The sequence below is a fragment of the Arachis hypogaea genome, chromosome 8, assembly GCF_003086295.3.
Source record: "Arachis hypogaea cultivar Tifrunner chromosome 8, arahy.Tifrunner.gnm2.J5K5, whole genome shotgun sequence".
Lineage (NCBI taxonomy): Eukaryota > Viridiplantae > Streptophyta > Magnoliopsida > Fabales > Fabaceae > Arachis > Arachis hypogaea.
The window spans coordinates 16870826-16881645 of record NC_092043.1 but is presented as its reverse complement, the minus strand read 5'-3'; the positions used below and the strand labels follow the sequence as shown (position 1 = coordinate 16881645).

Below are 10820 nucleotides of genomic sequence, written 5' to 3'. Positions count from 1 at the left end.
ATTATGGGAAAATCGTAATGCATCAAGCCGTTAAGGGAGAGAATCACAGGGTTCCTACCTTCGGGGGAAGTAACGCCCAGAGCAGCAAGGCTAACTCGGAGAGGACCATGTCTTGCGCTCTTCATGGGTTGCAGAAGGGGCCCATTAATGAACAATTACAAAAACAAAAAAAGGGAGACAAACCTAAGGCTAGGACCGGTTACACTAAGTTTCAAAAGGAGGGAAGGCTTGTTTGTCTAACCAAGGAGTAGGCCAATGCTATTAGTCAGATACAGGGGGAAAGGCCGGACTTAATGGGCCTGATGACTTTAGCTGGAATGGAGACACCTGCAGGGCCCGATGTGGTTGGGTCGGGTCGAAGGGGGGTCTGGAGGGCTGGGACAGGAAGGCTGGAACCTAACGATGAGGAGGGGGAGGTAACGCTCGCGATGCGGACGCCCACGAAGCTGATGGCAGCGCACGCGAGGGACCTAATCAAGGGCACAAACTCGACGTCGACCAAGGGGGCTGGGAGCCTTCTGGTGGGGATGACCGAATCCAAGCTGAGGACATCTTGGATGTCGAAGACGATGGCAGTACGGTGGCTGGCGAAGACGAGCTCGATGCAGATAGGGGTGAGCGTGAGACGGCTGTGGTGGTGGAAGGCCAGAACGCGGGTGGTGGAGGGAGGGATGAGGGTGATGAGTGGGTCAAGGAAGGAGGGGACATGGTGCTTAAAGTTTGCGCACCGAAGGGCCGCGGGAACCTAGAAGACATGGATGCCATGCTTGACCAGGAGATGATAGTGGCCACGGTCTTATCCAAAGAAGTTGAAGGAGGGTGTACAAACTGTTTGACTATGGCATTGAACGGGGTGCTAGTTGTTAGGAGGACCTGGAAACTAAAGAAGAGGGTGGTGATAGTCAGCCTTCAAGGGAAGTAGGGCAGTCACTGGAAAACCAAAGAACCTAGGAGCTGGGTAAAGAATCTGGGGTGGTACTGCAAGATGAGGATGTGGATATTATGGAAATCCTCTAAGCACAGAACGCAGAAATAGATCGTAAAAGAAGGGTGGCTAAGAAAAAGGCGAAGCTGAGACGGTGCAGACCAAAAAACAAAAAACAGGTGTGTAAAAATATTATAAATGATTGTTAGTTCATGGAATGTTAGGGGGTTACGAGGTGATGGGAAGTTGCGAATGGTGAAGGAACTTAGGAATAAACATAAGTTAGATATGGCTGGGTTGACTGAGACCAAAAAGCAGGTAGTGACAAGGTTCGACGTTACAAGAATTTGGGGAAATAACGGTGTAGGATGGGAATATGTGGGATCTGATGGTGCCTCCAGTGGACTGTTGTTAATTTGGAATGATTTGGTGTTTAGTATGAATAATTGCTATAAAGGAGAAAGGTGGTTGTGTGTTGAATGAGTAATGTTAAAGAGACGGTTCAATTGTTCTTTTATCTTGGTCTACGGAGCACATACTAAAGCAGAGAAGAAACAGGTCTGGGAGGAGTTGAGTTTTATAGCTGGTTTATGTCAAGTTCCGTGCTGTTTTCTAGGAGACTTTAATGAAATAGTACACGAAGGGAAAAGAAAAGGTGGTACTAGTTTAACTCAGTCTGCGGAAGAATTCAAGAGTATGCCGCTTTCTGATCGCAAATTTACATGGTTCAGGGGACGGTCTTGTAGCCGGATAGATAGGGCTCTGCTGAGTTTGGAGTGGTTACAAGAGTTCCCAGAGTCTCGGCTTCGAGGTGGGCTGAGGGGCTTGTCAGACCATTGCCCTATAATACTTGAGGACAGGAAGTTGTCGTTTGGTCCAAGCCCGTTCAGAAGCCTGGACTCGTGGTTCACACATGAGGGTTTTCTCAGAATGGTGAAGGAGGAGTGGAGAGATCTAGGGGATAAACCTTTCACAGATAAATTTAAGGCTTTGACTGTTCCATTGGGGAGATCACATAAGGACAATTTTAGTGAGATAGACAAAAAGATTGCAAAATTTGAGGAAGAAATCAAGAGACTTGATGATATGATAAGTAATGGAGTGTATGATGGAACAATGGAGGCTAGAAGAAAGGCGTTGGTCACTTGCTGTGAGAGATGGTATGTGAGAAAAGAGGTACATGGGAAACAGATGTCTCGGTCTCGGCATGCAAAGGATATGGACAAAAATACAAGGTACTTCCACAATATAGCATCAGCAAGAAGGCGGAATAATTGGATTGATACACTGGTAATTAATGGCAAAAGGGTCCGGAACCAAGCTAGAATAAAGATTGCTATCAGAGAATTTTACAAAGATTTATATCATCAAGAACGGTCTCCCAAGGTGAGCTTCAGGGATGGGTTGGTGGAGAAAATAGACGAGCTAGATGCTGGGACTTTAGAAGTGCTACCGTCGGCTGAGGAAATCCGAGAAGCTGTATGGGACTGCGAGTCATCTAAGGCACCAGGGTGTGATAGGTACAACTTGAATTTCATCAAGAGATGTTGGGATGAAATTAGGGCAGAGTTCACGGCAGCAGTAATGGAGTTCTTTCAGACGTACAAGCTACTGGCGGATTCCAATATCACTTGAGTGGCACCGGCACCTAAGTTCATTAGTGCGGAGGAGATTAAAGACTTACGACGGATCAGTATGGTAGGATGCGTGTACAAGGTTATATCTAAGGTCCTTGTTAGAAGGATGAGATCAGTGATGCCAGCATTAGTAGAGGAGACTCAGAGTGCATTTATACAAGGAAGAAAAATCCACGATGGGGCATTAATTTAATGTGAAACGGTGAACTGGCTCAAATTGAGGAAAAAAGAGGCAGCAATAATCAAACTGGATTTCCAAAAAGCCTATGATAGGGTCAAATGGAGCTTCGTGGACATTGTGCTACAGAAGATGGGATTCGGCCAGAAGTGGAGAGCATGGGTTAGGGAGTGTGTGACCACTGCTTCTATGTCGGTTCTGATAAACGGTTCGCCTTCTAAGTCGTTCAAGATGGAATGAGGCTTGAGACAAGGTGACCCCCTTTCACCCTTCTTGTTTGTTCTAGTTGTGGATGTACTGCATCGAATGATTGAAGAGGTAGTTAGGAACGGACGGATATCACCACTGTTGCTTGGCAAAGACAGTATAGTATTGTCACACCTTCAATTTGCAGATGATACTATTCTTTTCTGTCCACTAGAAGAGGAGACTATCAAGAATTACAGGAGGCTACTGAGGTGCTTTGAGTTGATGTCAGGGCTTAGTATCAATTTTGATAAGTCCAGCCTGATTCCAATCAATTGTGATGAGCAGTAGACCCATCGTATGTGCATCTTGCTGGGTTGTAAGCGAGACACTCTTCCGGTTAAATATCTTGGAATCCCGTTAGGTGCAAATCTGAGGTTGGTGAAGACCTGGAAGCCTATAATAGACAAAGTGGAGGAGAAGCTTAGTATGTGAAAAGCTAAAGTGCTAAATAAAGCGGAAAAATTGGTGCTCATCAAGTCAGTCTTAAATAGCTTGCCGGTGTATTACTTGAGTCTGTTCAAGATGGCAAAGGCAGTTGCTGAGAAGTTGATATCATTGGAAAGACGGTTCTTATGGTGTAAGGAAGATGGTCGAAATGGTATGGCTCTGGTAAGATGGGAAGTGGTGCAAGCTCCTAAGAAGCTAGGTGGTTTGGGTGTTGGAGATGCTTTGATTCGGAACACTGCTCTGTTATTTAAGTGGTGGTGGCATTTTGCTAAGGAAGAATGCCCGCTGTGGAAGAAGGTAGTGTGTTCGTACCATAATCTGAACTCAAATGAACTACTCTCAACTCAAATACTACCTACTAGAGGAGGCCCATGGAAGGATATCTGCCAAGTAAATTTCACGAACTAACAACTTAGAGATAAGTTGGTTACAGGCTTGTCAATGGAGGTAGGTGATGGGCAACAGACTCGGTTCTAGGAGGATGTGTGGCTTCTTGGTGGAGCTCTAAAAGATCGGTTCCCGAGGCTCTTCTTTGTTTCAAACCAGGAGGGTTCTGTTATTGGGGCTTGTGGGTTTTGGGATGGGTTAAAGTGGATTTGGAATTTTCAATGGAGGCGCGAACTCTTCCAATGGGAATTGGAACTTCTGAACCAGTTGCATGAGGTGTTGAGACCTGTGAGGCTAGCACAAAACAGAGAAGATAGAGTGGCGTGGAAATATGATAGGCAATGTGTTTTTTCAACTAACTCATTTGTGCAGGTATGGCAGGAAGAAATGCTACCATAGGGGATAACAAGTTTCAGCTTTATTAGGAGTATTTGGAAAGGTTTGGTCCCACCAAGAGTGGAGCTATTTGCTTGGTTTGTACTGATAGACCGAATGAATACAAAGGAAAGGCTAAGCCGGTTTGGTATCATCACTCAGGAAGACAATGTTTGTGTGTTATGCAATAATGATGTGGAACATGTATATCACTTGTTTCTAGGTCCTACCTTTGCGTGGCAGGTGTGGAATGCTTGGATCTTAGCTTTTGGCCGACAATGGTCTTTTCCGGGTTCGATAAAAGAACACTTTTTGAGCTGGACAGAGGAACCGCGGAGTAAGGAGAATCAAAGGCAGCGGTTGAGGTGCTTCTGTGCGATTTTTGGAACATCTGGTTGGAAAGAAATAGGAGGATCTTCCAGAATTCTAGCAAAGGCGTTGAAAAAATTATCAACATGACCTTCCTTAGCGCTAATGAGTGGAGTTGTGTGGATCCTTTTTGTTGTTGATGGATATGCCAGAGATGACAAGGGATCGGTACGTGTCGCTGTTTTAGCTTCTAGTCTTTAGTTTTTGGTTTGTTGAATGTTCCTGTTTGCTCCACTTTGTTGTGTTGAGCTTTGCTTTCAAAAAAAAAATAGCTTTTAAAATTTAAAAATATTATAATAGACATAAATGTAAGTATTAAATTTGAAAATTAATTAACATGTGAGGTTATATTAGACTTTTAAATTTTGAAAAGCACAAGCCAATTTTAAAAAGCTCTATCTTAGGTGCTTTCAAAAGTATTCTGATCTTTTAAAAGCTGCAAACACAAGTACGTGATCTTTTTTATTTACCAAACACAAAATGAGGAGTTTGAGTTTTTAAAAAGTAAAAGCACCTTTTCGAAACCTTTATCAAACCAAACCTAAAATTGAAATTATTTCAATATGAAATTAATGATGAACTTGGATTACCGAAAGTTTGTCTTAAAAGGTATGGTAGAATTAATTAGTATTAATTAGACTTATTTAGTATATCTAAATATTTATAAGTAAATATTGTTTGGTCCTAAAATTTAGGGTCAAAATTAAAATCGCTCTTAACCTTATTTTGGATTTAAAATCGTCCCCAAAGTTAAAATTATTTATAAAATCATTCTTTTGACTATTTTACTCTTATTCAATCCTATTAATCCTATTCTCTCATCTCTCTGGCCTATCTTCATTTCTTTCACTCAAATACACCTCCTCCTCCTTCTTCTTCTTCTTAAACCGCTGCTCTTCAACAGCGATAGCGGCACTCGATCCTACTGCCACTACCATTGAAAGAAGAGAGAGAACTCATGTCGCAACTGCCATCGCTGGTCTTCGAAATGGTTGCCAGAGAAGGGAGGAAAGGGAGATCTGAAACCAAGAAAAGGGAGATTCAAAATTGGAAAACGCGAGGAACACGACCACCACCACCACCATCACCTCTCCGACAACGATGAGGAATACGAGGAGGGCGAGGGTCAGGCGCGACGCTGTGAGGGTGACAGTAAATCGCAGCGCTGCAAGGGCGACGGTAAGTCGTAACGGCGACGGCCAGGCACGACGAAGCTTCCTTCTCTCTAAGTCTCTTCTTCTTCTTCTTCTTCTTCTTCTTCTTCTTCTTCTTCTCTCTCTCTCTCTCTCTCTCTCTCTCTCTCTCTCTCTCTCTCTCTCTCTCTCTCTCTCTCTCTCTCTCTCTCTCTGATTGACGATTTCGAACTCTCTCTCTCCCCCTCTACATTCTCTCTTCTTTCGACGGTGGTGGCAGCAGCACCACTATTATGTCATTTGAATGTTGAATGTTGTGTTATTGTTGATTTGAATGTTATGTTATTGTTGATAATGAATTCTTGAATTTGAATATATATTCTGTTGTTATTGTTGTTGTGGAAAGAAATGAATGATAGTGGAAATAAGGGGATGGCGGTAGTGGAGAATGCAGAATGAACGGTGGTGGTGGGGAATACAAAACAAACGGTAGTGCAGTTAGGGGTATTGTTGTCTTTTAAAAAATAATTTTATTCAAAAGGACAATTTTAATACTAAATGAAACATTGTGGACGATTTTAAATTCAAAATAAGGTTAGAAACAATTTTGATTTTGACCCTAAACCTTAGGGATCAAAATAGTACTTATCCCAAATATTTATTATAGGATACTAAATTTTTATTATTTTAATTTTTTTAGCACCTATAAATATCCTTGTATATTTTATCATTCTACACAATTTAAATATGCAACTTGCATACATACAAATTTTTTTTCTACTGCTCTCTCTCGCATTTCTAACCTGGCATCAGAGTCATTATATCCTTTTTGAAGATGATAAGTTATTTTCCTTCGGTGAGAAAGCATCGTGTTTCTTTTTCACACTTTTTTTCATATCTTTTTTCTTTTTGTTGTCACTATTTTGATGCTACCTCACTAAAAAGATCAGTTGTTCCTCTTCCTCTCATTTGAAAGTTTCATGTCCGCTTTCTTCCGTTTACACCGTGCTTTTTGGCAGTTCACTAGCTTTCTAACAGTTCATCATCCTTTAGATAGTTCGCTCTGATAATTCGTCATCCTATTTGGCTTTTTTTCAATAGTTTATCACTCTTGTTGCAGTTCTGTTTGCATTTATTTTTGGTAGTTTTGTCTGCACTTTTTTCTGATAATTCCGTCTATATTTTCTTTTCGCAGTTTCATCTTTGCTTCCTTTCAAAAGTTTCGTCTGTTTCCATTCCGTCAGTTTTTGTAGTTTTTTTTATTTTATTTTAGGAAAATGTTAGAATATATTAGAATCAATTAACATTTATTATAATTATTTGGTATATTTAGATATTTATTATATTTTTATTATTTTAATTCTCTTAATATCTATTAATATTCTTGTATATTATCATTTTACACAATTTAAATATACAACTTGCATATGCACGAACCTTTTTACTAATGTTCTCTCTTATCTTTCTAACAAAGTATATGAATGACTATATATATCTCTAAAAAAATATTAAAAAATTAACCATTTATATGGATATTAATTAATACTTAGTCAATACTTTATTTTTATATTAGTAGAATTTAAATTTTAAAATTTAAATAGTACTTAGAGTTTAAATTAGGCCAATTCTATAGTGACATTAGCTTTTAATTTTTTATGGCTAAAAATAGCATGAGTTTGAGTTAAGAGTAAAATATTGACACGTGCAAGAAAATTAAATCTGGCAGTGTCCAAGTTAAAGTTGAGGGTGATTCCTTAAAGCAACTCTATGGGTGACTTTCCAACCCACTTTTTTTGGCAGTGTCCAAGTTAAAGTTGAGGGTGATTCCTTAAAGCAACTCTATGGGTGACTTTCCAACCCACTTTTTTTGACAAGATGCAGTTCCATTGGTTAGAAAGGAGAAAAGATGAGCCCTTTACATAATTCGAAAAAAAAGAGTTCTTTTTTAGAGGGACTCCTGATATCCAATGATAACTTGCCATGTGACAAGTTACCTTTAAAATAAATAATTATATTAAATTATAATTAATATTATTTAAATAATTATATTTTTAGTTAATTACTAATTTATATTAATTATTTAAATTACAATTAATATAAATAATTATATTAAATTATTATTAAATTTTATATATATTGTTATATTAAATTATAATTAATTAAAATTATTTACGAAAAAAATAAATTTAATTTTATACATTTCAAAATAATTTTTGGTTAGATTATTTATTTTTATCTATAAAATTTAAAAATATTAACCACATTATAAAATTAGTTGTTACAAATTAAAAAATACTAACTATATTATAATTTTTTTAATATTAATATTTTTAATAATAAATTATGTTTGAATTCATAAATTTAAATAATATTATTGTAAAAGAAATAGTAATTAATATAATCTTAATTATTTTAATTAATTAATTAAGTTGAACCATAATAGGGACTAAAGTTAGTTCCTCCTAATAAAAAAAAAGGATAGTTTGAATTCTTATTTACTGTTTATGACGCACAAATTAATGTAGAATTATTTTTTATGATGGATAGATCATAAATAGAAACTGAGATGAATTTTCTACTCGATATAGTCTTATAAAAAAAGCTGACAGTGATTAAAGTACAGTAATTAATTAGAAAGAGATTCTTTAATACTTACATTTTTTTGTCTAAATTATCTAAACATAAAAATAGAAAATAATAGAGCTTATTTTTTATTTTTAAATTTTATGTGTAAAATTTAGGTCGCATAAAAAAGGCCTTATTAAAAATTGCATTATTGTTTGGGTCTCGCTCAAGCAAATTGAAACTAACGAATACTTAAATCTAGCCTCAATGAAAACCTCCATCGCTGCTCCTCTGCAATTCCCCTGCCTCCGACGCCTACCATACCCTCCTCTTGTCCTGTGCTTCTATCATGCCGACAAATCCTCGGTGGTAATCGCCCCCAAGTGCCTAATTAGAGTTGGCCACCAACAACACATAGAATACTAATTCATCTATGATGATTCAAACAACTTCCGTTTTCAATATTGCATTTCTTCTTCTATTACTCGTATGTTTTCTACTTGTCCAATCTTGTCGAGTTAAAAGGTTGTGATTTTTGTTACGATGAGAACTAAGGTTGCGTAAATCGAACTGGTCAATGAATCGGTAAAATAATTGGTTTATTGATTTAATGGTTCGACCAGATTCAATTAGGGTTCAACCGATTTAATTAAATATTAAATAAAATTATTAAAAATTTAATATATAATTTCACATATTTAAATTCATTAATTTTTAAGTAAAAAAATTTTAATATGAAAATAATTTTACAGTTATACTTCAACATGAGACTGGTATTATACCTCAAGATTAAACATTAGTAGTTTTTTTAAAACACACACTCGATACATTAAAGACAGTAGAGGTTCATAATTTCACAATTTTAAATATTGTTCTTTAAAGAATATATTATTATGATTATGACCATTAGGAAATAATACATGTTACTATAATATATCCATTAGTATATTAAAGTTTAAGATATAATAAAATTGAAAATGAAAAGTTTATTGATAGTATTCAGATTGAGTTAAATTTATTGATGACTTTAAAACAACTGAGCCAGAATTTCCACTCAAAATGCTAAAATTTAGTGTATACCAGAAAGAAACTCCGTCTAACACCAGATCTTGTTGAAGCTCAGCCAGGACTTAAAAGAGATTAGTAAACCAACACTTCTCCCTCTCCAGACTCAAGCCATGATCCAGTTTCAGACAACAATCCTGAGGTAGGCTATTATTCCTATTTTTCTGTTTCAGGCTTTGCTCAAGAATAAATATTGGATAGATTTGGAAGAAACCTTAACTTCAGTTTGTAAAGATTAAGACTTTACTGGCTATTGCTGCATCAAAGAAGTGATCTTGCAGGCAACATTGTCAAGTCAAGGCTAATTATTCTCTTATACAATTCAATTATCCCTTTTTGGGCTGCCAATATACAATTCAATTGAATAACACATTGATGAAATCTCTTATTGTGCAACAAGCCTCTTATAACTAACAAAACCCTAACTAGGTTCAACAAATTCAATGCTTTTTAACAACAAAAACTCAGAATACAGACAACTCAATCTCCAAATCCAGAAACAGAAAAACTAAGTGAAACAATTCAAATTAAATTCAGAATCACATTAAGCAACAACCCAACTCAGAATACAATCCCAACTTAGAATCTAGTACAAAAAATCAAACTCAAAAGCCAGAATCTTAGAAATTGAAACTAAAGAAATAGCGGCTTACTGGAGACACGACGAGGGAGGAACGACGGTGACAGTGAGCTCAGAAGAGGATCAGTTTGCAACGGCGAGAAACCAAGCAGAGATTCCACGGCGAGGCTCCGGGCAGAGATTCACGGAGGAGAGGACGTGCTTGAAGAGGATTGAGCAACCGTTCTCGTGAAGTAGAGGAGAAGAGGATCAAGGAGGATGACGATGATGGCACCCTCTATCACTGCCGACGACGACGATCACAGAGGTGGGCTTCACGATGAGCACAGAGACGGTGAGAAGGAGAACAGGGGCGGCGGCTGGGGATGACGGTGGCTGGTGGGGCTTCACGATGAGCACAAAGACGATGAGAAAGAGAAGAGTGGCGGTGGCTGAGGGCTGACGGTAGCGGCGGCTGGGGGCTCTGATAGGGTTAGTTGGGTTAAATTAGGGATTTGAATGTGAGAGTGAGAGAGAAGAGAGAGGGGTAGGGACGTAGTGCTGTTTGTTGGGTTTTATTTTATTTTATTTCTTTTTTTTAGAGCAAAACGACACCGTTTAGGGTTATACTTTCAAACCAAAAACCCGTTAAAAAATCAGACGGTTCTTCCAGTTCACCGGTTTGACCGGTTTTTTACCAAGCGGTTTCTAACTTTACTCGGACCGGTTAGGTGACCGGTTCCCAGTTAATCCGGTTGAATCAGCCGGTCCGGTTCGATTTTCAGAACCATGATAAGAACAACAATGAATGACCATGGGTGGCTCACATTTTCCATACTGAAGTTCATTATTACCAAAGTCCTTGTATTTAATAATAGTGGAATAAGGTGGCCTCCTTACTTGTATATATAGAGGCTAAACCTCAGTACGT

At 38.0% G+C, this 10820-nt stretch overlaps 1 protein-coding gene across 1 annotated transcript; it reads left to right on the top strand.

The window, feature by feature from the left end:
* Positions 1-1123: 1123 nt before the first annotated feature.
* Positions 1124-2560, top strand: LOC112705079 (uncharacterized). The gene is made up of 2 exons (XM_025755937.1): positions 1124-1316; positions 1542-2560. The coding sequence occupies exons 1-2, from the start codon at positions 1124-1126 to the stop codon at positions 2558-2560; spliced, it is 1212 nt and encodes a 403-aa protein (XP_025611722.1).
* The last annotated feature ends 8260 nt before the right edge of the window (positions 2561-10820 follow it).